This window comes from Rhinopithecus roxellana, chromosome 5 (assembly GCF_007565055.1).
Source record: "Rhinopithecus roxellana isolate Shanxi Qingling chromosome 5, ASM756505v1, whole genome shotgun sequence".
Taxonomy (NCBI): Eukaryota; Metazoa; Chordata; class Mammalia; order Primates; family Cercopithecidae; genus Rhinopithecus; species Rhinopithecus roxellana.
This window is the reverse complement of record NC_044553.1, coordinates 7,041,645-7,069,169: the sequence shown is the minus strand read 5'-3', so window position 1 is coordinate 7,069,169 and position 27,525 is coordinate 7,041,645. Positions and strand designations below refer to the sequence as shown.

General features: G+C 38.9%; 1 protein-coding gene across 1 annotated transcript in view; it reads left to right on the top strand.

Moving 5' to 3' along the window:
• The window catches only part of SAV1 (salvador family WW domain containing protein 1), a 37,068-nt gene that overhangs the window by 5,789 nt on the left and 3,754 nt on the right, over positions 1-27,525 (top strand). The window contains exons 3-4 of the mRNA XM_030930007.1: positions 18,341-18,611; positions 23,194-23,337. Coding sequence (XP_030785867.1) covers positions 18,341-18,611; positions 23,194-23,337 — 415 coding nt within the window. The remainder of the gene's footprint in view (positions 1-18,340; positions 18,612-23,193; positions 23,338-27,525) is intronic.

Below are 27,525 nucleotides of genomic sequence, written 5' to 3'. Positions count from 1 at the left end.
CTTAAGAAATTTGGAGGCCGGGCGCGGTGGCTCAAGCCTGTAATCCCAGCACTTTGGGAGGCCGAGACGGGCGGATCACGAGGTCAGGAGATCGAGACCATCCTGGCTAACACGGTGAAACCCCGTCTCTACTAAAAAAACTACAAAAAACTAGCCGGGCGACGTGGCGGCGCCTGTAGTCCCAGCTACCCGGGAGGCTGAGACAGGAGAATGGCGTGAACCCGGGAGGCGGAGCTTGCAGTGAGCTGAGATCCGGCCACAGCACTCCAGCCTGGGTGACAGAGCGAGACTCCGTCTCAAAAAAAAAAAAAAAAAAAAAAAGAAATTTGGAAAGCGGAAGAAGTGGGACATGCCCAGATTAATGGGACTTGGCCACTAATGGGGTTTGAAGGACAAAGGAGAGGGGAGAGTCAGATAGGATTAGCACAGCACATGACTGCCTAAGAGATGCTCACAAAAATAAATGGCTGAATGAGTGAATGAACCCAGCGGTTTTAAATCTGGAGACTTAAGACAGTTTTTGGTAGCTGAGGGAGAACAGAAATAGCTATTTTTACTGTTAATATGGAATATGTGTTATTCTTTGCATTCACCTTTCCCACTACATTGCAGATGTCACTGATAGCTTGTAGCTTCTACCTGAGGTTTAAGTATGTAAATATGAAGAATTGATAACAAGTTAAACTCTTGTTTTGAAAATCTGATTTGCAAAATATAGTTGAGGAAATACTATAAGAACTAAATCTCTACTGATCCTCTCTTAGGAGCAATTTGACATAATGTTTTTAAGTTTAAAGACAGACTTTAAAACAACTTTCCAGTCACAACTTCAAAATAAAGTACAAGTTAATTGGATATGTTTTCAAATTCAAGTATGTCATTAAAAAAATAAGATTTCAGGCCAGACACGGTGACTCACGCCTGTAATCCCAGCACTTTGGGAGGCCGAGGTGGGTGGATCACGAGGTCAGGAGATCAAGACCATCCTGGCTAACACGGCGAAACCCCGTCTCAACTGAAAAAAAAAATACAAAAAATTAGCCGAGTGTGGTGGCAGGCACCTGTAGTCCCAGCTACTCGGGAGGCTGAGGCAGGAGAATGGCGTGAACCCAGGAGGCGGAGCTTGCAGTGAGCCGGGATAGCGCCACTGCACTCCAGCCTGGGCGACAGAGTGAGACTCCATTTCAAAAAATATATAAATAAATATATTTTTAAAAAATAAAAAAGATTTCAAAACACTGATTAAAGAAATTGAAGAGCACAAAAACAAATGGAAAGACATCCCATGCTCGTGGATCAGAAGAATTAACATCGTTAAAATGACCATATTACTCAAAGTAATCTGCAGATTTGGTGCAATCCCTATTAAAGTACCAGTCATTTTTCACAGAAATAAAAGAAAACAATCCTACAATTTCCACAGAATCAGCAAGGAGCCCAAATACCCAAAGTAGTCCTGAGAAAATGGAACAGAGCTAGAAGCATCACACTACCTGTCTTCAAAATCTGTTATAAGGCTGTAGTAACCACAATAGCATGGTATTGGTATAGAAAGAGACACATAGACCAATGGAACAAAATAGATAATGTAGAAATAAATCCACATATTTGCAGCCAACTGATTTTTTTACAAAAGCACCAAGAATGTACATTGAGAAAAGGATACTCTTCAATAAACAATGCAGGGAAAATTGGATATCCACATGCAGAAGAATGAAATCTGACCCTGGTCTCAGCATATGCAAATTTAACTCAAGATGGATTAAAGACTTAAGACCTGAAATTATAAAATTGCTAGAAGGAAATGTAGGGGAAACACTTCAGGACGTCGATCTAACAAAGATTTTATGGCTAAGACCTCAAAAGCACAGGCAGCAAAAACAGAAATAGACATAGGGGACTATGTTAAACCAAAAGGCCTCTGCACAGTAAAGGAAACAACAGAATGAAGAGACAACATATTGAATAGGACAAAGTGTTTGCAAAAGATTCATCCAGCAAGGGACTAATATCCAGAATATGCAAGGAAGCCAACAGTAAGAAAAACAATCCCATTAAAAAGTGGGCAAAGGACGTGAATAGACGTTTCTCAAAAGAAGACATACAAATGGCCAAAAGGTATGTGAAAAAATGTGCAACATCACTAATCATCAAGGAAATGTAACTCAAAACCACAGTGAGGTATCTTACCCCAGTCAGAATGGCTATTGTTAAAAAGACAAAAAATATACTACTGGTTAGAGTGTGAAGAAAAAGCAACTGTTACAGACTGCTGGTGGGAATGTTATAATTAGGACAGGCACTATGGAAAGCAGTTTGGAAATTTCTCAGAAAACTAAAAACAGAGCTACCATATGATCCAGCAGTTCCACTACTGGGTATCTATCTAAAGGAAAAGAAATCAGTATATCAAAGGAATACCTGTACTCCCATGTTTATCATGTCATTTGCAGCAACTTGAATGGAACTGGAGGTCATTATGTTAAGGGAAATCAGGCACAGAAAGACAGGTGTCTCATGTTCTTACTCACACGTTGAAGTGAAACACATTGATTTCATGGAGATAAGTAGAATGATAGCAGAGGCTGGGAAGAATGGGAGGGGAGGTAAAGAGAGGTAGGTTAATGGGTCCAAACATACAGTTAGATGGAATAAGTTCCAAAGTTTGATAGCAGAGTAGGGTGACTACAGTTAACATTTTGAAATAGCTAGAAGAAAGGACTTGAAATGTTCCCAACACATAGAAATGATAAATACTCAAGGTGGTGGATACCCTAAATACCCTGACTTGATCATTTCATACTCTGTACATGTAACAGAATATCACATGTACCCCATAAACGTGCAAATATTATGTATCCAAAAAATGCTATAAAACAGTATTACCACCTGACTGGGCTCTTGTCTGCTATCCAAATAGAGCTGAACACTGAGACAGCAGATAATGTAAAGGAAAAAGTTTAATTTTTGCAAGGCAGCTGAGTAAGGAGGTTGGGAAATGTTTCTCGGAATCACTGCAAGACTTCAGAAGCTAGGGTTTTAAACATGATTTGGTAGGCAGGGGGCTAGGGGATGGGTGCTGGTGACTGGTCTGGGATGTTGCTGGGAAGTTGGGGAGTCACAAGACCAAGTTAGTTCCATGGTTGAGTTCATGGAACACTGGTCCAGTTGGTGTCAGGTGGTCCACTTGTAAGCAAAGTCTGAAAAATATCTGAAGGACCAGTCTTAGGTTTTACAGTAGTGTTTGTGACTGCCAGTTCCTATGGAAAGAAAGCTGGGGGAAAAAATGGCAGGTTACTGTTTAAACCTATAGCTTAGCAGAAAAGTTTGCAGGAGGTGAGATCACCAGTGATCAAAGTGGCCTGGCCTCTTTGGCCAGTCCAACTTCTGGAAACCATCAAGGGGGTCTGTGTGATCTAGGATCGTTGTTTTCTTGTTCTTCTCTTCTCTTCTCTTTTCTTTTTTGAGACAGAATCTTGCTCTCTTGCCCAGGCTATAGTGTAGTAGCGTGATCACAGCTCACTGCAGCCTCGACCTCTCGGGCTCAAGCGATCCTCCCACCTCAGCCTCCTGAGTAGCTGGGACTACAGGCATGCACCACCACACCTAGCTAAATTTTTGTATTTTTAGTAGTCTGAATTTCACCATGTTACCCAGGCTGGTCAAACTCCCCAGCTCAAGCGATTTGCCTGCCTTGACCTCCCGAAGTGCTGGGATTACAGGCATGTGCCATAGCACCCAGTCTGGATTATTGTTCTTTAAAAGAAGCAAGTTCGTTAATCTTATGGGCAGCCTGCCCTGGGGCTACCACAGGAAGATAATTATTAGTGACTGCCATTTGTTGAAATGACTATTTGCAAGCAGTCATACATGGAGGTGGAAAAAGAAGGAAAATATTTTACCAAAATTCAGGCCCCTACTATAATTTTAATATTGAGGGTGTTTTTAATTTTATAAGGGAGGTTTCAGCAGGAGTCAGCAAGCTACACCCATAGGCCAAATAGACTTGCCTCCTGCAATAAAATAAAGTTTTATTGGAACGTACATACAGTGAAATAAGATTTTATTTCATGGAATAGCCAAGACCTTGTTTTAATGAGACAGTAGACTTCTGCGTTCGAAATCTCCTCCCAGGCTCTTTTATATCAGATTGCGTTAGGCTTAAAGCAGGTTGCAGGTAGTTGAAGAATCTCTCTGGTAATAAGGTGTCTCCCCCAACCAAGAAAAAAAAAAATTCTTTACAGCAGTTGATACATTGCTTGAGATACTTCATTTGATAACATTAATTTTTATCGGGGCAATATAGATTTAATGTTTTACCTTGTAGAAAAAAATAGTACTTTTTTTGAAGGAATCTCTTAAGTTGCAGGGAAAGATTAATAACCAATTACATGCCAAACTGAAAAGCCTAATAAACTTCCTTTTCCAGAAGGGAAAAATCTGAATATGAGACAGTAGCTGAACGTTTCTTGAATTCACCTTGCGAAGACTTAAAACATACTTTTAGGATTTATGCTGAATAGGGTTCAAGGAATTTGAATGAATAGAAAGGAGAAAGTAACTTTGTAGGAGGATGGGATAGGGATGTGTGATAGATTTATTTTCACAAACATTCAATTTTGATTGTCATAAGCATAAAAAGGTTGGAAAATTTGTAATGACTTAATGGCAATAGTAATTCCTGTCAATTAGTTATTAGCTTTTCAGGAAACACCTTATGTCAAGGGTTAAATTCAGCTTACTGTATTTAGTAGAAGCACAAAAACAAGTTGTATAATCTCAGAAAGTTTTAGAGCCTAGAAAGTTCTACGTTTAGCTGTAGAACTTTCAGATTAGAAAATTTGACCTTTTATGTTCTTGGCCACATACCAGTCACGCACTTACTGTATGTGCCAAAGGAAGGAATCCTGCTGTTAACAGGAAGTCTTTAGTTGGAATACTAAAGGCAGATTGAATTCCTTTGTTTGGTGCTTAAATTTTAGTTCTGTTTTGAAAACATTTTTAAACATTTAAAGATGAATGAAGAAATCAGGATACAAACATCAAACTGAAAAGTGTGGGCTCTATCAAGAAGTACTGGATTTGCAATTACTCGAGTAATGTTGTAAATATTTGTGTAACCAGAATCTTTTGAGGAGCAGTTGATAATCTTTAGAGACACCACCTTTACTGCAGTTATTTTGCAGAGGAAGAGAGAAAGCATTTGGTTGGGTTTAATACTTAGATCTCTTTATCAACATCTTGATTATAACATGCTTATAATGTATAGTATCCATTACTAGGGACCCTGTGGAACTGTATTAGACCTCTAGATCCATTTTATTCTCTGTAGCCACTACAAAATTTGGAAACCGGCCTATTTGAGTTTTATTCATAATGGTAGTTCTCATAAATATCTGCCTGTTTGTATGAGATTAAGTTTTTTGGCACATCTACTGAAAGCTTGGTAGAGAGAGAAAATAATACTTTATCTGTGTCTTCGACTAAGTCATATGTTTAGTGTATGAATGTTTTACTTTGTATTAATAGAAGGTGTTTGTGCAGTTAATTCCTGCAAATAGAAGCTGTTTTGAGGATTAATTATAAATCCAGTTTATTACTTTGAAGGACTACTTGAAATTACGGAAAGCTAATTTTGTTCTTGTCACTCAAAAACTGAAGTTCTCATTTTTTCCCACTGATTTGGTTCGAAATTGGTGGCTTGCTTTTTCTTTTACTAGTGGCAGTCCTATTTTTCTTTAAAGAATAAATAACAGTTGATCTTTTGTTGCTAAGATTACATGGTTAGTAATAGGTTTGTCATTTGACCTCATACCACTTGGTGTGACCACTGCTAAAATAATTCACTTGAACCTGTTTTCTCATCTGTAAATTGGTGGTAATAGTACTACCTCCTAAGGCAGTTTTGGCTATGAAATAAGACATATGGAAAGGGCTGGAGATAGAATACACATCCATAACTGTTTGCACATGTCCTTTGTAAGAATGAGTGTTTCCCAGCACTTTGGGAGGCTGAGACGGGTGGATCACGAGGTCAGGAGTTTGAGACCAGTCTGACCAATATGGTGAAACCACGTCTCTACTAAAAATACAAAAATTATCCGGTCATGGTGGCATGTGCCTGTAATCCCAGCTACTCGGGAGGTTGAGGCAGGAGAATCGCTTGAACCCAGGAACCCGCAGAGTGGAGGGTGCAGCGAGCCAAGATCGCGCCACTGCACTCCAGCCTGGGTGACAGAGTGAGACTCCCATCTCAAAAAAAAAAAAAAAAAAAAGTGAGTGTTTTGTGTTCTGTCCTTTTCCCACATACTTGGTATGTTGGTTATTGAAGTTTGAGCTTTCTGGCGTAACTCATACTGGAGGAATGATGTGTTAGAGCTTGACATAGCTTTTTTATTTTTATTTTTTATTTTTTAGTCTGCTAGATCTGTTTTATTGCTAGTAATGCTTTATGCTTTAGACTGGTGGTTTGCATTATTTTGTACTATACATTTATCTCAATAGATTTTATAAAACTATCCCAAATAATAATTTGGAAAAAATATGTCACACATTGCGCTTTCAGATAGTACAGCTGGGGCCGGGTGCGGTGGCTCACGCCTGTAATCCCAGCACTTTGATCGAGACCATCCTGGCTAACACAGTGAAACCCCATCTCTACTAAAAATACAAAAACTTAGCCGGGCGTGGTGGCGAGCACCTGTAGTCCCAGCTACTCCGGAGCTGAGGCAGGAGAATGGCATGAACCCGGGAGGTGGAACTTGCAGTGAGCGGAGATCACACCACTGCACTCCAGCCTGGGCGACAGAACGAGACTATCTGAAAAAAAAAAAAAAAAGTACAGCTGGGGTATGTTTTGAAATTATTCATATCTCTAAAGAAGTTTAGGAATCATGGCTTTACAGGGCATTGGGGTTTTTTAATAGCGTTGGTAAAGCTGATGTGCCTATTTGCAACTTTTTGGGTACTTCATGACTCCTTTATCAAATTGTCAGGCTTTAAAAATGAGAGTTTTACAGAGAGGTCTTTGTGCTTCCTCTAAATATGAATTACAAATTTATGGTTCAGATATGGCTTTTGGTACCTAATGTTGTTTAAATGTAAAAGTACATGTGGTTCTAGATTTAGGCAAGTTCAGTACGTATGTGGAAATATGGGTTTTCTTAATAGATGAAGTTGCCACAAACTTTTAATTCTCTCTAAACCTGTATAGTTTTTGTTTTTATTTTTCTTTTTGAGATGGAGTTTCACTCTTGTTGTCCAGGCTGGAGTGCAATGGCATGATCTCGGCTCACCGCTACCTCTGCCTCCCAGGTTCAAGTGATTCTCCTGCCTCAGCCTCCCGAGTAGCTGGAATTACAAGCATGCACCACCATGCCCGGCTAATTTTGTATTTTTAGTAGAGACCGGGTTTCTCCATGTTGGTCAGGCTGATCTCAAACTCCCAACCTCAGGTGATCCGCCCACCTCGGCCTCCCGCTGCTGGGATTACAGACATGAGCCACCTCACCCGGCCCCTGTATTGTTTTTAATTACTATAAAAGCTTTTGTTTTTAGTCTGCCTGTAATCCTAGCACTTTGGGAGGCCAAGACAGACGGATCACCTGAGGTCAGGAGTTGGAGACCAGCCTAACCAACACGGTGAAACCTTGTCTCTACTAAAAATACAAAAACTAGCCAGGCATGGTGGCACATGCCTGTAATCCCAGCTACTGGGGAGGCTGAGGCAGGAGAATCACTTGAACCTGGGAGGTAGAGGTTGCAGTGAGCCGAGATTGCACCATTGCACTTTAGCCTGGGCGACGAGGCTAGACTCCGTCTCAAAAAAAAAAAAAAAGGCAGCTTTTGTTTTTAATAATGCAGTATTTAGAAATTTATTTCTATTATGTGGTTCCTGAGGGAAGCTCTGTTAGCTAAAATATTATGGCTTTTATAAATAACTCAGTATAAATACACTAAATTGGCTATGCATTAAAAAAATTGTTACATTGCTATGCTTGGTTTTGGCTGTAAAGCATTTTTAACATAATGAACATATTAGAGTGTAAAGTAATTGTGTGTTTCTACGATGTGGTATTAGTCATTTGCTGTGTACATGTGTTTCATACATTGGCTTCTTTTCTGTTTAATTATTTTCTCTTTAAGTACTGAAGTTGCTTAAACTATATATATTAAACCTTCAGTTGCAGTTTAATAGAAGCCTAAGGTCAGTTTCGCCAAAAGGCTTGTTTTGTTCTGTTTTATTGTCACCATCTTTTTAAAAATTACATATTAGCTTTCTTTTTCAAAGGGTACTGAACAAGGGTGATCTTTAGTCTATTTTTGTTCTTGCATCCTTTTTGCCAGAATACTTCACAGATAATGCTGTGTACTTTCTATCGCATAGGTTCCAGTGACATATAGTGATGGATTTGTCTGTGATGTTAAGATGCAGCCATGGGTACAGATGTCAGCTTAATTCATCCATCATGAAGTTCTCCATAAGCCTTTTATCTATTACTGGTTTTTGGCAGCCATTAATGATAAGTGGCTAGCACTATTACAGGCATACCTCATTTTATTGTGCTTTGCTCTATTGTGTTTTGCAGATACTGTGTTTTTTACAAATTGAAGGTTTGTGGCAGTCCAACAGCACATGCTCATTTCATGTCTTTGTCACATCTTGGTGATTCTCACAATATTTCAGACTTTTTCATTTCTGCCTGTTTTGGTGATCTGTGATCAGTGATTGCTGATGTTACTATTGTAGTTGTTTTGGGGCATCACAAGGAATTGTACTTGTGTGCAAACTAAACTAAAATAAGAAGTGGAGCCTGATGATGTGACTAAATTGCTGCTGGTCTCATGATAAAACTTGAACAGATGAGTTGCTTCTTATGGATGAGCTTTCTAAGACAGTGGTTTCTTGAAATAGAATATACTCTTGGTGAAGAAGCTGTAAATATTGTTGAAATGACTAATGATTTAGGATATTAAATAAGTTTAGTTGATAAAGTAGCAGTGGAATTTGAGAGAATTGATGCCAATTTGAAAGAAATGCTACTGTAGGTAAAATGCTATCAAACAGCATCACATGCTACAGAAAAATCTTTCACGAAAGGAAAAGTCCATTGATGGAGCAAATTTCATTGTTGTCTTACTTTAAGAAATTGCCAAAGCTACCCCAGCCTTCAAACACCACCAGCCTAATCTGTCAGCAGCCATCAGTAGGGAGACGGGACCCTCCACTGGCAAAAAGATGCTGTGAACTCACTAAAGGCTCAGACAATCATTTGCATTTTTTTAGCAATAAAATTTTTTAAATTAAGACCTGTACTTTTTTTAATGATATAATGCTATTGCACCCTTAAAAGACTACAGTATATTGTAAAAGATAGCTTTTTATTTTTTTGAGACAGAGTTTCACTCTGTTGCCAGGTTGGAGTGCAGTGGTGCAATCTCGGCTCCCTGCCACCCCCACTTCCTGGGTTCAAGCGATTCTCCTGCCTCCGCCTCCCGAGTAGCTGGGACTACAGGTGTGTGCCACCAGGCCCAGCTAATTTTTGTATTTTTAGTAGAGACAGGGGGGTTTCACCATGTTGGCCAGGATGGTCTTGATCTCTTGACCTCGTGATCCACCTGCCTTAGCCTCCCAGACTGCTGGGATTACAGGTGTGAGCGACGGCGCCCAGCCGTAAAGATAACTTATATTCACTGGGAAACAAAAAAATTCGTATAACTCACTTTATTGCTATATTCACTTTATTGCAGTAATCTGGAACCAAACCTGAAATGTCTCCAAAGTATGTCTGTATTTCATTAAGCGTTGCAAATTGTGACACTTGAATTCTGTCATTTCTTCTTTATTAGTTGGAATAATATAGTTAAGGACTTTATCAATTATGTGGTTGCTGTTCATATAGGAAAGAAGGGTTAAATGTTAGATCTTTTCCTTTGTTTGCTATTTCAAAATAATGAATTGATACCCTGGCCACCTACAGAAGTAACCATGAACTCATGGATTTTTAACACCAAGCTTTATTTGAATTTTATCATTTTTAAATTAATGTTCATTTTCTGTTCTAGGATTCATTCCAGATGTACTGCATTGCATTTAATTGTCATATGTCTTTAGTCTTTAATCTATGCTAGTTTCTCAGTCTTTTGTTTTTTATGACTTTGACAGTTTTGAGGAGTACAAAATGTTTTGTAGATTGTACCTCAATTTCAATTCTTTTTTTTTTTTCAATTTTTTTTTTTAGACGTTGTCTCCCTCTGTCACCCAGGCTGGAGTGCAGTGACGCAATCTTGGCTCACTGCAACTTCCACCTCCCAGGTTCAACCAATTCTCCTGCCTCAGCCTCCTGAATAGCTGGGATCACCGCCATGTGCCACCACACCTGGCTAATTTTTGTATATTGAGTAGAGATGGGGTTTCGCCATGTTGCCAGGCTGGTCTTGAACTCTTGACCTCAGGTGATCCACCCGCCTTGGCCTCCCAAAGTGTTGGGATTATAGGCGTGAGCCACTGTGCCTGGCCTTTTTTTTCAATTTCAAAAGTCTGATGTTTTTCTCATGTTCCATATTATCATGTATTTCCTCTGACCCAGAAGCCATTTCTCTAAGATGAACTGGTGGATTTTAAGATTTTTAAGAGTTACGTTTTAATTATTGGTGTGGTATTCCTTTTGATGTTTAAATTGCTGCTTCTTTGATGGCAGGAGCCCGTTCTGTGTTGGTTCCTTTTTATTTCTCTTTGCTTTCTAATGTGACTAGATGTTCCAGGCTCATCTTGTGCCTCAGTCCTGTACTCAACCATTTATCTAAGGATCCCTGGTTCCATTTGATAGGGAAGTAGTATTCAGGGATTGCACGCTTATGCTCGTTGCTATTGGGTGGATTCATGCTTGTAGACCTTTTCAATGGCCATATCTAGGAAATATGTTTTGTTGTTTTCTGGAAATAGAAATTCATTATGAGTTCATACTGTTGACAGTTTAAGATTTCCAAGTTTTTACTTTTTGCTTTTAAAAAAAAGTTTAATTGTGATAAAATACACATAACAAAATTTACCATCTTAACCATTTTTAAGTGTACAGTTTGGTGGCAGTAAGTACATTCACATTGAGCTACCTTCTTTTTGCCTTAGGTTTTTATTTTTTTCTCATACTGAAAATCTTGGTTCCTGTTGACAATTATATAACTATTCATTTGCTTTATCTATAGCATAACTAGCTTTAAAAATACTGTCATCAACAATATGATTACTGAATAAAACAGAAGATTTCTTTGTAGTTTATTTTTTAAATTTAGGTATTTCCTGATGAGGAAGTACAATTTATTGTGTTGAAAATTCTCTTTGGGCCGGGCACAGGGGCGCATGCCTGTAATCCCAGCACACTAGGAGGCCATGATGGGAGGAATGCTTGAGTCTAAGAGTTTTGAGACCAGTCTGGGTGACGTAGCGAGACCCTGTCTTTACAAAAAATAATAAAAGTTAGCCAGGTTTGGTGGTGCATGCCCATAGTCACACCTACTTGGGAGACTGAGGTGGGAGGATTACTTGAGCCCAGGAGGTTGAGGCTGCAGTGAGCCATAATTATGCCACTGCATTCCAGCCTGGGTGACAGAGTGAGACCCTGTCTCAAAAATAAATAACAATAAATAAGTAAATAAAATTCACTTTGAATAATTTTTCTGAAGTATGCTTTAGCTGCTTCATGCACTCTTAGATTCGTTTGCTTCATTTTGTTTTCACTTTTAGGTATTGCTTTTTCTAAATTTTGATTTAATTTTGTTTGGAAGTTACATAGGATATTTAAAAGGTTGCAAAACCAAAACAATAAAACAGAGTACATTTAGAAAATTAATTCTATCCCTATCCTCTTCCACCCCATTTCCTTCCTCCCCCTGTAAATACCCAATTTTATTAATTTTTGTTACATACTTCATTGCAACATTTTATGAAAATAAATATAAATACATATATATATATAATATGTATTCATATTCTTCTCTTTCATGTATATTGTGTTAGGTTTCTGTAAACACATTACTCCCAAACTCATTGGCATAAAACAATATGTATTTTCATGTGTATTGTGTTAGGTTTCTGTAAAACACATTACTCCCAAACTCATTGGCATAAAACAATAAACATTTATTATCATAGTTTCTGTGGGTCAGGATTTTGGAAGCGACTTAGCCAGGTCATTCTGACCTTCAGGATCTCTCATGAAGTTGCAGTCCACACACATATCAGCTGAGGCTGCAGTTATCTGAAGGCTTCGCTCAGGCTGAAAGATCCATTTCTTTCTTTTTTTGGAGACGGAGTCTCACTCTGTCACTCACGCTTGAGTGCGGTGACGCGCTCTCGGCTCACTGCAACCTCCATCTCCCAGGTTCAAGCGTTCTCCTGCCTCAGCCTCCTGAGTAGCTGGGACTACAGGCATGTGCCACCACACCCGCTAATTATTTGTAATTTTAGTAGAGATAGGGTTTTGCCATCTTGGCCAGGCTGGTCTCAAACTTCTGACATCAGGTGGTCCACCCACCTTGACCTCCCAAAGTGCTGGTATTACAGGTGTGAGCCACTGCACCCGGCCAAAAGATCCACTTCTAAGTACACTCACAAGGCTGTTAGCAGGAGGCTTCAGTTCTGGCTGGAGGCCTCAATTCCTCACTCATGGGCTTCTCATGATACGGTATCTGGTTTCCCCCAGAGTGAGTGATGAGAGAGCAAGTACACTTGACCAGGGCAGAAGCTGCAGGGTCGTTTATATCCTCATCTCAGAAGTCACACACCATCCTTTCTGCCATGAACCATTGGTCACACAGACAAGGGTGTGAATTCCAGGAGGACAGGGATAATTGGGGCCCAGGGCCACCTTACTGGCTGGCTACTACATATATATATATATATATATATATAGTGGCGTACTGTCTAGTTTCTTTTTTCACTTAATACATCCTGAATATTTTTCCAGGGCAATAAAGAGAAATCATCTTCATTCATGTTTACAGCTATATAATCTAGTACTCTGTTCTGTGCGTTTACTAATAGTGTAATCATCCAGTTTGCTATTGGACATTTGGTTGATTTCTAGCCTTTTGCTGCTATAGATGTTGCTGCAGTGACTAGCCTGATGCATATGCATTGTATGTTGTATTTAAATGAAAACTGTTTCTTAAACCACATGCCAATAACCTGTATTTATCCATACACTTACATATCCTTCTTTAGAATCTGAGTTTGAATTGAAGCATTTACCTTAATTTTAAAGTTTCTTCTAAATTACCTGTTGTCACTGGGGTCTGTTTCATTTGCCTTTCCTTAAAGGTAAACTTGATGTTTTCGTTTTGCCTTAGTTTCCAGCCAACTGTAATTTTAAAAGCTCTTCAGAGTCGACTGGGAACTTTTGACTAGTAGATGTTTTGCTCTGGCATGGTACTCCTTCACACCTCAGTGGTCACCCAGTCTTTCTTGTTTTGACCATTCTGAGATATTCTAAATTTGGCAGTTAGGACCTTGGGTTGACTGGCAGTCTTCTGTTAACACACTAACCTTTCATTTAAATGCCGTATCCTTGTACCTTTAAGGGACAGGGATTCAAATTTACATTAAAATTTTGTCTGGGGTGCAACCATTACAAATAATGAGGATTAATAATAGTATGAACCATATACTGTCTTCCTAAGACTGTGTTAGAACATATCCAGCAATGATAATGTATCTATATTTGCTGCCTAGTGGCTAACAAATTTACTCTCTTGATTGTAATAAACACCTTCGTTTCAGAACTAGTAAAATGTGGGAGTGAAAGAGGCAAAATAAGTCCAAAAATCAAGGAAAATGTTTATGCAGTTTCTGTCTCATTGATGTGTGTATCTCCTCCACTAATACCATGCTGTCATTATTACTGCAGCTTATTTATTTAACACTTACTATGTGCTTTATTCTGTAGACACTGTTATAGAAACAGGAGATATATCTGTGAACAAAACAAAGATTCCTGTCCTAAGAATCTTCTTTATGGGATTCGTGTAGGTTAATAAACAAACTAAAATTATATAATATGTTAAAAGGTTAAAGTGCTTTTTTAAAAAGTAAAACGGTAAGTAGAAGCTCGGCAGATGTAGATTGCCATAGTAAGAATAAGCTTCATTGAGACATTTGAGAAGAGGCTTGAAGAGGGTGAGAGTAAGCCAAGAGAATATCTGAAGGAAGAATGTTCTAGGCAGAATAAACAGCCAGTGCCTGCCATGTTTGAGAACAGCATCCAGGAGGTGAGCGTGGCTGGAACAGAGTGATCTAGGGGTTGAAAAAAAATAGCTGCTTAAGTCAGAGAAGAAATGGAGGTCTGATCATCAGTAAGGCTTCATATTGCAAGTTATACAAGAGATAACTTTCATCAAGTAATGAGACAGTAAAGATAACTTGTACCAAATGTCAAGGAAAAACTTACTGAGCTCAGCCAGTATCACCAACCTGTAGTGAACCAAATAAATACTTCTTGTTTTAAGCCAGAGTTTGGGGTGATATTTTGTACATATGCTATTAGTATTCTTGTGTGAGAATAAAACTATGCAGCCAGATTCTTCTTTTAAAAAGTATAGTAAATTTAACTTTTTTCAAGTTACACAGTTCTGAGTATTAACATATGTATAGATTTCATGTAATGCCTGCGTAATGAGAATATAGAACATTTCAAACACCCTCGAAAATTCCCTTATGTTGTCCTCTTATAGTCAACTCCTGTCCCTCACCCCCAGTTCCTAGCAGTCACTATTTTCTGTCCTAGTAGTTTTGCCTTTGCAAGAATCTCATAAAAATGGAATCATACAGTTTGTAGCCACTTGAGACTGGATGCTTTCCCTCAGCATGATACTTCTGAGATTCATCTTTGAGATTCTTGCATGTACCAATAATTAGTTCCATTTTACTCCTGAGTAGATTTCACTGTACAGTTGTACCAAAGTTTGTTTATCCATTCTGTTTAAGGACGTGTATCATTTCCACTTTGGGGCAAATATGAATACAATCATTGTAAATATCCACAAATAGGATTTTGTGTGAACATGACTTCTCATTTCTCTAGGTAAATATTTGAGAATGGGATTGCTGTAGCATATGAAAAGCATATATTTAACTTTATAAGAAATTACTAAGCTGTTCTCCAGAGTAACTGTAGCATTTTGCATCTGCACCAGCAGTGTATGGGCATTCCAGTTGTTCTGTATCCGCATAAGAACTTGTATTGTCAGGTTTTGTTTTGTTTTTTTGGGTTTTTTTTGGCCATTTTCATAGATGTGTATTGTCATTTCATTATGGTTTTCATTTGCATTTCTCTCATGGCTAATTATGATCCTGAGCATTTTTTCATATGCTATTTACCGTCAATATGTTGTCTTTGGTGAAGTGCCTGTTAAAAGTTCTTACCCCCCCTTTTTTTTAACTGGGTCATTTTCTTTTCTTCTTCTGTTTTTGTTTTGAGAGAAGGGGTTTCACTCTGTTGCACAGACCAGAGTGTAGTAGCTGTTCACAGGCATGATGATAGTGTGCTACAGACCTGAAGTCTTGGGCTTAAGTAACCCTCCTACTCAGCTTCCTAAGTAGGTTGAACTACAGGTGCGTGTCACTGCACCAGGCTCAGGGTTGTTTTCTTACTGTTGAGTTTTGGGAGTTCTTTGTATATTCTAGGTCAAAGTTCTTTGGCTAATAATGTGATTTGCAAATGTCTTCTCCCAGTTTACAGCTTGATTTTCTTTCTCATAGTGTCTTTCACAAGCGTTTTTAATCTTGACAGAGTTCAATTTAATCAGTATTTTTTTCTTTATCAGTTGACCTTTCAGCATCATGGTAAAAAAAGGTACTCTTTGTCTAAACTAAACTCATGAAATTTTATTCTATTTTTTTCTTGTAAAAGCGTTATAGTTTACATTTAGATATATGATCTATTTTGAGTTAATTTGTATGTAAGGTGGGAGGTATAGGTTGTGATGAGGTTTTTTGCATATGGATGTCCAGTTATTGCAACGTCATTTGTTGCAACGTCATTCCCCACTATTGCCCTTTCACCTTTATCAAAAATCAGTTGACCATGTCTGTGTGGGTGTGCTTCTGGATTCTCTGTTCGGTTCCATTTATCTGTCTGTTCTTCTGACCATAGCACACTGTCTTGACTGCTGTAGCTTTTTTTTTTTTTTTTTTTTTTTGAGACAGAGTCTTGCTCTGTCGCCTGGGCTGGAATGCAGTGGCCGGATCTCAGCTCACTGCAAGCTCCGCCTCCCGGGTTTACGCCATTCTCCTGCCTCAGCCTCCCGAGTAGCTGTGACTACAGGCGCCCGCCACCACGCCCGGCTAGTTTTTTGTATTTTTTTAGTAGAGACGGGGTTTCACCATGTTAGCCAGGATGGTCTCGATCTCCTGACCTTGTGATCCGCCCGTCTCGGCCTCCCAAAGTGCTGGGATTACAGGCTTGAGCCACCACGCCCAGCCCAACTGCTGTAGCTTTATAGTAAGCCTTAAAAATCAGGTAGTGTGAGTCCTTCAACTTTATCCCTTTTTCAAAAAAATTGTTTTGGCTTCTCTAGTTCTTTTGCCTTTCAGTACACATTTTAAAATCTATTTGTCTAATAACTATCTGTATCTACAAAAACTCCATGGAATTTATTTTATTTATTTTTTTTTTTGAGACGGAGTTTCACTCTTATTGCCCAGGATGGAGTGCAGTGGTGCGTCCTCGGCTCACTGCAACCTCTGTTTCTGAGTTCAAGCGATTCTCCTGCCCCAGCCTCCCGAGTAGCTGGGATTACAGGCGCCCCCCACCACATCTGGCTAATTTTTGTGTAGTAGAGACAGGGTTTCACCATGTTTGTCAGCCTGGTCTCAAACTCCGGACCTCAGGTGATCTGCTTACCTCAGCCTTCCAAAGTGCCAGGATTACAGGTGTGAGCCACCATGCCCAGCCGGAATTTTTATTGGAATGACAGTAGTCTCCCTTTATCTATGGTTTTGCTTTTCACAGTTTCAGTTACCTCTGCAACTGCAGTCTGAAAATAGATGAATACGGTACAATAAGATCTTTCGAGAGAGGGAGAGAGATCACATTCACCCAATTTTTATTATAATGTTGTAACTGTTCAATTTTATTGTTGTTAATCCCTTACTGTGCCTTATTTATAGGTTAAACTTCATCATAGATACGTGTGTATAGGAAAAAACATAGCATACACAGGGTTATGTACTATCTGCAGTTTCAGGCATCTACAGGGAGTCTTAGAATGGATCCCCCCATGGATAAGGGGGGACTACTATAAAGATGATTTCAGGAGAATTGACATCTTAACTTTATGTTGAATCTTCCAGTCTATTAATGTGATAGGTTTTTTATTTCTTTCATCAGTGTTTTATAGTTTTTAGCATGTGGATCCTGCACAATTTTTTGGAGCTATTATAAATATTATCTCAATAACTTGTTTGCAGTTGTTGCTTGTTAATATATAAATATTTAATTAATTTTTGTATGTTGACCTTACACCCTGCTACCTTAAGCTTACTTAAGAATTCTAGGGCACAGCCAGATGACTTTTAAGAATTTATAACTGGAACTGGTTTTACAAGTTCATTTTTACAATTTTTTTTAAGATGAAATGTCAAATCTTTAATCGGGAAATTTTCTTTTTCCCACTTTTCTTTTGGCAGTATACATACTTAAGTAGCTTTACTACTACAGGCTGATTATCCCTTACCCCAAAATGTGTAAGACCAGCAGTGTTTGAGATTTGGGATTTTTTTTTTTTTTTTTTTTTTGGAGTATTTGTATATACGTAATGAGATATCTTGGGAAGAAATCCCAAGTCTGAACATGAAATTCATTTATGTTTCATATATACCTTCTACACATAGCCTGAAGGTAATTTTATATAATATTTTAAATAATTTTGTGCATAAAACAAAGTTTTGACTGAATTTTGACTATGACTCATCACATAAGGTCAGGTGTGGAATTTTCTACTTGTGGCAACATGTCAGCTGTCAAAAAGTTTTGGATTTTGGAACATTTCAAATTTCAGATTTTTGGATTAGGGATGCTCAACCTGTAGTTAAATGTTTATATGGCCTGTTGATGGAAGCATCAGCCAGAAACCCTCCACTAATTTCAAAGTCTAGTTCCTCCCCCTTTTTATAATTAATAGTAATACTGACTAGTTTTATGAAAACCATCATAATGGACGTAATCATGAATTTAAATAGAAGAGTACAATCAGGATAGTTAATGTCGTGACTTTGCTAGCTGACACATTTTTTACATTGAATAATTGTTCTGTTTCTTCTCTATCATTTTCTCTTTTCCCATAGGTATTGGAAGAGTTGCTGCTACATCTTTAGGAAATTTGACTAACCATGGTTCTGAAGATTTACCCCTTCCTCCTGGCTGGTCTGTGGACTGGACAATGAGAGGGAGAAAATACTATATAGATCATAACACAAATACAACTCACTGGAGCCATCCTCTTGAGCGAGAAGGGCTTCCTCCTGGATGGGAACGAGTTGAGTCATCAGAATTTGGAACGTATTATGTAGATCACACAAATAAGAAGGCTCAGTACAGGCATCCCTGTGCTCCTAGGTAGAGTATCAACTTTATTTTCCACTTTTTGTTTTGGGATTGTCTAATGTTAGGTTTTGGACTGATATTTTCATCCAAGAGAAAAGCATTCTAAAGCTTAAGACCTGAAAGCCTTACATTTCAAAATTTACACTTTTCTCTGGACATATGTTTAGTAATAAATGACTTTAATAAGTTAAAAAAGTACTTTTTAAACTACCTCAAAATCAGGGTCATTGTTCTTATGATCAGATTCTGCTATAATAATGCCAGAATGTTTTTGTTATAGGTGTCCAGAAAATGAAATAATTAAGGCTTCTGCCTTCTTACACTTAAATTTTTACAAATAATACAGACCTACCCCCAAGTCACAATGTACAATTGAATTATAACATTTTGCTGTTTTTATTCAATTTCAGACATGATTGTATGTTCTGTTTCTTGCTATTACTAGACAAGAAAGTGAAAATTGGGACTGAACAATACATCCCATATCTGTTTAATAATATAGCCAGTAATTCTTTGTGCTATTTTATTTGATACTGGGCCGGGTAGATCTGCTTTGTTGCCAGACTTTTAGCTCTTTGCTGCCTGATACTCTAGCCAGTTGTCATATGTGGCTGTTGAGCACTTGAATGTGATTAATATAAATTGAGATGTGCTGTTAAGTGTAAATATACACTGGATTTCAAAGTACATAAAAACTAGTATTAGTTTAGTAATGAAGTTGCAAATATTTCAAATTAACCACATGTGAGCTTCAAAAGCTGAGCCACAAGATTAAGAATGAGTAAAATATCTGCATTTTGATAAATGTTGCTTAGTGTCATCTGGCATAATACAGTTTTTTGGTTATTGTGGACATTTGTATTTTCTTAGAACCATTAAAATAGTTATGAAAGTATGTTTTAGTATTACCAACTGGAAAACTAAGCTTTGTCATTATTGTGTTGTTTTAATTATTTTACATATTTGGATTTATTAATTCAACTTTGAAAATCTGTTTTTTCCCGTGATTCCATGTAGTGGCACCCAATCGATGTTTATTCAACTACTGAGGTTGTTGTCCTTTGAAAGAATCAAACTTGTGGTGTGGTCATCAGGTGGCAATGATGGTTGCAGTCCAGATAACCAGATTTGAGAGTTTACTTTTCTGTTCATCATTGACATGGTTTGACTCTGTGTCCTCACCCAAATCTCATCTCAAATTGTAATCCCCATGTGTCGAGGGAGGGACCTGGTGGGAGGTGATTGAATCATGGGGGCTGTTTCCCCCATGTTGTTCTGGTAGTGAGTTCTCACGAGATCTGATGGTTTAAAAGCATGTGGCAGTTCCCCCTTCTCTCTCCTGCTGCCATGTAAGATGTGCCTTCCTTCCCTTTCACCTTCTGCCATAATTGTAAGTTTCCTGAGGCCTCCCAGTTATGGAACTGTGGGTCGATTAAACCTCTTTTCTTTATACATTACCCAGTTTCAGGTAATTATTTATAGCAGTGTGAAAATAGACTGATACAATCATCATTAACCTTATGTTATTACATAGCTTTAATAGTTTTTTTTAAAGCAATTTCATAATTAATTAATTTACTTCTCTCAGCAACTTGGTAGAAGTTGAACAAGAGAGAATAAACGCCGCCCTTAAGCTCACATATGTAGTATTAATAACTGTTTGGTTGTCTATCTTAGGCCAATCCTTATACAGAATTCTTGACTTACATTAGGTCATTTAATTGTGAGAACAACCACCTGTGGTATGAATTTATTATTCCACTTTAAAAGTATGGAGGCTGAGGCTTAGAGAGTGGAGGAGTTTTGCCTACATTTGCATAGTTTGTAAGTGTTAAAACTGAGGTTCAAATCCAGGTATACCTGACTTCAAAGTCCCAATTCTTCCCCACCCCCAATTGTACTATCAAAGAATATTTTCCTTTGAACCTATTTAGGAAAGAAGAGTTGAAGATAGAGTTCAGTGCCATTTGCATATTGATCTTTTAAAATCGTTAACCACAGCATAATTAACCATTATTTAACCTATTAAAATAACCTTATTTTAATCCCAGTTTATAAACAGTGACCTTTCCTAATATACACATGCATTTTTTTTCTCCCCACTGTTATATATACCACATTTTCTTTTTTTTCTTCCTAACTTTTATTTTAGGTTCAGGGGTACATGTGCAGGTTAACATGGATAAACTGCATGGCTTGGGGATTTGGTACAGATTATTTTATCACTCAGGTAATAAGCATAGTACCTGATAGGTAGTTTTTCTTTTCTTTTCTTTTCTTTTTTTTTTTTTTTTTTTTCCTGAGATGGAGTTTTGCTCTTTTTGCCCAGGCTGGAGTGCAATGGCACGATCTCAGCTCACCACAACCTCCGCCTCCCAGGTTCAAGCAATTCTCCTGCTTCAGCCTTCTGAGTAGCTGGGATTACAGGCATGCATTGCCACACCTGGCTCAGTTTTGTATTTTTAGTAGAGATGGGGTTTCTCCATGTCGGCCAGGCTGGTCTCGAACTCCCGACCTGAGGTGCTCCTCCCGCCTCGGCCTCCCAAAGTGCTGGGATTACAGGCATGAACCACCATGCCCAGTCCCTGATAGGCAGTTTTTCAGTCCTCATGCTTCTCCCATCCTCTTCCCACAAGTAGACCTCAATGTTTATTGTTCCCTTCTTTGTGTCCATGTGTACTCAGTGTTTAGCTCCTACCTATCAACATGTGGTATTTAGTTTTCTCTTCCTGCATTAATGCACTTAGGATAATGACCTCCAGTTCCATCAATGTTGCTGTAAAGGACATGCTCTTGTTCTTTTTTATGGCTGGGTAGTATTCCATGGTGTCTGTGTACCACATTTTCTTTATCCAGCCCACCATTAATGGGCATTTAGGTTGATATCATATCTTTGTTATTGTGAATAGTGCTGCAGTTAACATGTGCATGCATATTTCTTTATGGTAGAATGATTTCTATTCCTTTGTAGAAATACTCCCAGTAATGGGACTGCTGGATTGAATGGTAGTTCTGAGTTCTTTGAAAAATCTCGGCCGGGCGCGGTGGCTCAAGCCTGTAATCCCAGCACTTTGGGAGGCCGAGACGGGCGGATCACGAGGTCAGGAGATCGAGACCATCCTGGCTAACATGGTGAAACCCCGTCTCTACTAAAAATACAAAAAACTAGCCGGGCGACCTGGCGGGCGCCTGTAGTCCCAGCTACTCGGGAGGCTGAGGCAGGAGAATGGCGTGAACCCGGGAGGCGGAGCTTGCAGTGAGCTGAGATCCGGCCACTGCACTCCAGCCTGGGCGACAGAGCGAGACTCCGTCTCAAAAAAAAAAAAAAAAAAAAAAAAAAAAAGAAAAATCTCCCAATTGCTTTCCACTGTGACTGAACTAATTTATATTCCCACCAGCAGTGTATAAGCATTCACTTTTCTTTGCAACCATACCAGCATCTATTGTTTTCTGACTTTTTAATAATAGCCATTCTGACTGATGTGGAATTGTATTTATTTCATTGTGGTTTTGATTTGCATTTCTCTAATAATCAGTGATGTTGAGCATTTTTTAATATGTTTGTTGGCCACATATACACATAAATCTTTGTGTTTGAAGGCGAAGACCCCTTTCAGTCTGAAATAGACCCTTTGGCCTCCTGGAGTTCAGTTATTAACCTTCAGGTGGTTCAGTGCTTTCCTTACACTTTCCCATATAATATGTCCACTTCCCACAGCGTACACAGGCTGTTAGAACTAAAGCATTTATTTATTTATTTATTTATTTATTTATTTATTTATTTATTTATTTATTTTTTTGAGAAGGAGCCTCGCTCTGTCACCCAGGCTGGAGTGCAGTGGCCAGATCTCAGCTCACTGCAAACTCCGCCTCCCGGGTTTACACCATTCTCCTGCCTCAGCCTCCCGAGTAGCTGGGACTACAGGCGCCCGCCACCTCGCCCGGCTAGTTTTTTTTTTTGTATTTTTTTAGTAGAGACGGGTTTCACAGTGTTAGCCAGGATGGTCTCGATCTCCTGACCTCGTGATCCGCCCGCCTCAGCCTCCCAAAGTGCTGGGATTACAGGCTTGAGCCACCGCGCCCGGCCTTTATTTATTTTTTATCTCTGTGACGTAAAATAGGTTCTAATCAACTCTGACTCCCATATGTTCTCTTGATTTGGCAAAAGTTGAAAAGTTATCTACATTGGATAGAGATATTTCAAACACAATACTCACTGCTGCCTCACTACATATCCCAACCCTCATTTTCAGCCTACAGGAGGAAGGAAACATCCTTTCTTAGAAACTGTCAACTTTTCTGATATGAATTTACAGCTGATGACTATTTCTTTTGGGGATTTACTATTCTAGTTTTAAGTCTTCGTGTGAAGGTTAAAACTTAGTTCCAGCTTTTTCATATCCTCCTTTGAACCTGTTTTTGAAAAGACTAAATACCAGCCAGAAGAAATACCTTTAAAATACATTATCTTTTAGGTAGTGTAAGTCAGTTTGGGCAGAAGGCACAAAAATGCTTAAGTATTATTTGTTCTTTATAATTTATTGTTTAGATTGTAGGACATTTATCCTAAAGAATGCCACTCCTCTCTTCTTAGTGTACCTCGGTATGATCAACCACCTCCTGTCACATACCAGCCACAGCAAACTGAAAGAAATCAGTCCCTTCTGGTACCTGCAAATCCATATCATACTGCAGAAATTCCTGACTGGCTTCAGGTTTACGCTCGAGCCCCTGTGAAGTAAGTACATTTACAGCACAAATTTGTTTGAGGAGTGAGTGAAGGGCTGAATGGAGTCTCTGGGCTGCTTAATCCAAGTAGTGTGCCATATTTTACTCTTAGTAATATTGGGCTTCTAAGTAATACTTAACTTGAATAAAGGATATCATAGTTTATAATGTGTGAAAATCATTAATTAGAAATATTGGTTCTTCAAACATTTACAGAATCTTCATTTCTTTGTGTGCAGACCTCTGCTATTAGGGATACAAGTAAGCAACTTACATTCTCATAGGGGAAGATTAATTTGTAAATAAGTGATATAGTACTTGTGATAAAAGTAAGGACCCGGGCTTGGCACAGTGGCTCACACCTGTGATCCCAGCACTTTGGGAGGCTGAGGCAGGAGGATCTCTTAAGTCCAGGAGTTCGAGACCAGCCTAGGCAACATATCAAGAGCCCCATTTCCACAAAAAACTTTTAAAAATTAGCCAGGCTTTTTGGCATGGATCTGTAGTCCCAAGTACTTGGGAGGCTGAGGTGGGAGGATAGCTTGATCTGAGGAGTTCAAGTTCCTGAGCAACATGGCAGGACTCTGTCTCTACAAAAAAATTGAAAAATTAGCAGCATGCTGTGGTGTATGCCTGTGATCTCAGCTACTTGGGAGGCTAAGGTGGGAGGATCGCTTGAGCCCAGGAGTTCGAGGCTGCAGTGAGCAATGCTTGTGCCACTGCACTCCAGCCTGGGTGACAAAGCGAGACCCTGACTGCCCCCCACTACTGCCAAAAAGAGGAATGATAGCAGATGGCATTTTCTTTCCTATTTTCCTCTTTTTTTTTCTCCCTTGATACCACCTGACTTACTACTGTATGTTTGTATGCTGATTCTAAAGCATACGAAATATCTGCATGCGTTTTTATTTTCCTTAAATCTGGAAGAATATGTGCCCAGCTGTTAGCCTTGGTATTTCTGGGGGTGGATATGGTTGAGGAGAGTTATTCTTTCTGTTGTATGTTATTTCTACTCTGTCGTCATGTTTAATAAGAAATAGCATAATAAGCTTTCCTTTTGGGGGGAAGAGATAGTACTTAAATGGAATTCCTGGTTTCTTACGGAAAGAAACAGGTTCCTGAAGATTATGGTCTTTTTCAGTTCTGTGGTTCTGTAAGCTAACTATAAAACTCAAGGAAACTAGCAAATAGGTTGTAACTCTTCCAAAATGGGTCAGACTGACAAAAAGAGCAAGTACTATACGTCTTTACTGCTTAAAAACTTAAACAAGAGGTCCAGAAGCCTGCTGCTTTCTAGTTACTTCTAATTAATGTTTCTGAAGAGGATGTAAATGGTTAATATTCTGTGTTTTGTTTGTTTGTTTGTTTTTGAGATGGAGTCTCACTCTGCTGCCCAGGCTGGAGTGCAGTGGCACGATCTCAGCTCACTGCAAGCTCTGCCTCCTGTGTTCACACCATTCTCCTGCCTCAGCCTCCCGAGTAGCTGGAACTACAGGCACCTGCCACTACACCTGGCTAATTTTATTTATTTTATTTTATTTTATTTTTTGAGAAATGGTTAATATTCTATCAACAGAGTGAGTGGTTATCTATGAATTAGGTAATGAAGAATCAATTATCACAACAAAAAGAGACATTTTTTGCAAAAAAAAAAAAAGTGCCTGTCTCTTTTTTCAGACAATTGAGAATCTGAAATTATTTAATCCTATCTCTTGCAGTAATTTACCAACACAGTTTTTGCATATACTTCTAAACTTCTAAAACTTGATTTAGAAACAGATTGTGTTTTCAATTTTTTTTAAATTTTTGTAAAGTTATGTTCCTGTGTCTGCTCACAAAAGTCTATAATCATTAGTATAACTGTACTCAAGCTGAATTATAGGATAAAATTTTTAAATTTAGGCCGGGTGCGGTGGCTCACGCCTGTAATCCCAGCACTTTGGGAGGCCAAGGCAGGTGGATCACAAAGTCAGGAGATTGAGACCATCCTGGCTAACACAGTGAAACCCTATCTCTACTAACAATACAAAAAATTAGCCGGGTATGGTGGCATGCGCCTGTATGTAGTTCCAGTTACACGGGAGGCTGAGGCAGGAGAATTGTTTGAACCCAGGAGGTGGAGGTTGCAGTGAGCCAGGATCACGCCATTGCACTCCAGCCTGGGTAACAGAGTGAGACTCCACCTCAAAATAAAATAAAATAAAATTTAATATTTGACAGCAAAAACATTGTCAAGAACATACTTACTTTCTGTTATTTCTCACACGCACACCAAAACACTAGTTCTCAGCAGTGTGTGGCAGAGGTATTTTTTATTCCAGTGGCTTGGCAATCCTGCAGTATCACCATTAACTCTGCTCTGGATACAGGTGAAAAAGGGAAGAGTGGGCACAGTGTTATGGCGGGTGGGTGCAGGGGACTTAGGCTACATGGTGATACCTGGAGCTGAGGATGGCAGCACTGTTGATCTTGAAGTCAGCATGCAATGTGGACAGGTTGTTTTTGGTAGCATTATAGCAACTGGCTTTTGTATATATGGGTTATTTATAAGTAGTGTTTGAATAGAATACTGCCCTAGGAAAAACAGAGCAAAAGAGATGCTAAAAGCATAGACTACTGGAGTGGTTTACACCCAATTTTCTGAATGATTTACCTGTGTATATACAGTATAAATGACTAAAAGTTAAACTTGTGGAAGCAGATTTCTTGGCTAACTAAGAAGGAAAGAATGGGAGTTTATACTTTTCAGAAAAAGCAGGCACAGTTAGGTGATTATAGGCAGAAGGGTAGTAACTATATAGAAGCTACAGAGGAAAGAATTTGGAATAGGATTTCCATTCCATGCTTTGCAGTTTTTTTCACATCTGTGCCCTTCTTGGAGTGCACTTTCTTCCCCCAAAAGGATTTTCTCTAATCTGATTTTTTTGCTTCTACCCATAATCGTACTCTTGATGCTGAATGCTGATTGGCAAGTCAGAAACTTGGTCAGGCATGGTGGTGCGCCTGTAATCCAAGCTACTTGAGAGGCTGAGTCAGGATTGCTTGAGCCTAGGAGTTCTGGGCTGTGGTGCACTATGCCAGTCGGATGTCTGTACTCTTTGGCATCAATATGGTGACCTCCCAGGAGCAGGGACCACCAGGTTGCCTAAGGAGGGGCGAACTGGCCCAGGTTGGAAATGGAGCAGGTTAATACTACTGTGCTCATCAGTAGTGGTATTGTGCCTGTGATTAGCCACTGCACTTCAGCCTGGGAAACAGTAGATCTTTATCTCTCTCTAAAAAAAAAAAAAAAAGACGACAAAACTGTTTGAAGGGTTGTTTTCTTCCTTTAGACATAACTCAAATACTTATACAGAATATTCATGTCTTAAAAATAAGTATAATATTTACCAGTTTATTCTTGTTCTTTGTTTCCCTTGCTAGAAAGTACACAGATGCTAGTTTAGTTTAACATTGTTATAGTTCACCTGGTATAAATGTAACCATCTTGAATTAGTAGACATTGCTGAATTGCCTCTTAGCTAACTCTGGGAAATTAAGATTTTTTTGTTAGGAATTATGAATTTGTTTCCAAGAAACATAAAATCTTAAGTTATGTGAATGGTGGACGTTCTAAGAAACACCTTATAACTGTTTCTTCATGGAGGCTCATTGAGTATTGAGTATTGCTTAGAGTATCACTCTAATTTATGTTCACAAGTAGTTGGAGTTTCCCACTAAAAAGAACAAAGCTTCCTACCAAAGAAATCTGCATCTATTAATAAATTTGCAGCTCTTGCCTGGCGCGGTGGCTCACGCCTGTAATCCCAGCGCTTTGGGAGGCTGAGGCAGGTGGATCACAAGGTCAGGAGATCGAGACCATCCCGGCTAACATGGTGAACCCGTCTCTACTAAAAAATACAAAAAATTAGCCAGGCGTGGTGGCGGGCGCCTGTAGTCCCAGCTACTTGGGAGGCTGAGGCAGGAGAATGGTGTGAACCCAGGAGGCGGAGCTTGCAGTGAGCCAAGATCGTGCCTCTGCACTCCAGCCTGGGCAAAAGAGCGAGACTCCATCTCAAACAAAAAATACAATAAAATAAAAAATCAATTTGCAACTCTCAAGTAACTGAGTAAAATTGGGAGTCCAATTAAATATATATACCTTCCAGTTTTTGCATGTTGTGTTACTGACATTTCTGTTACACATGCTTAAGTTGGA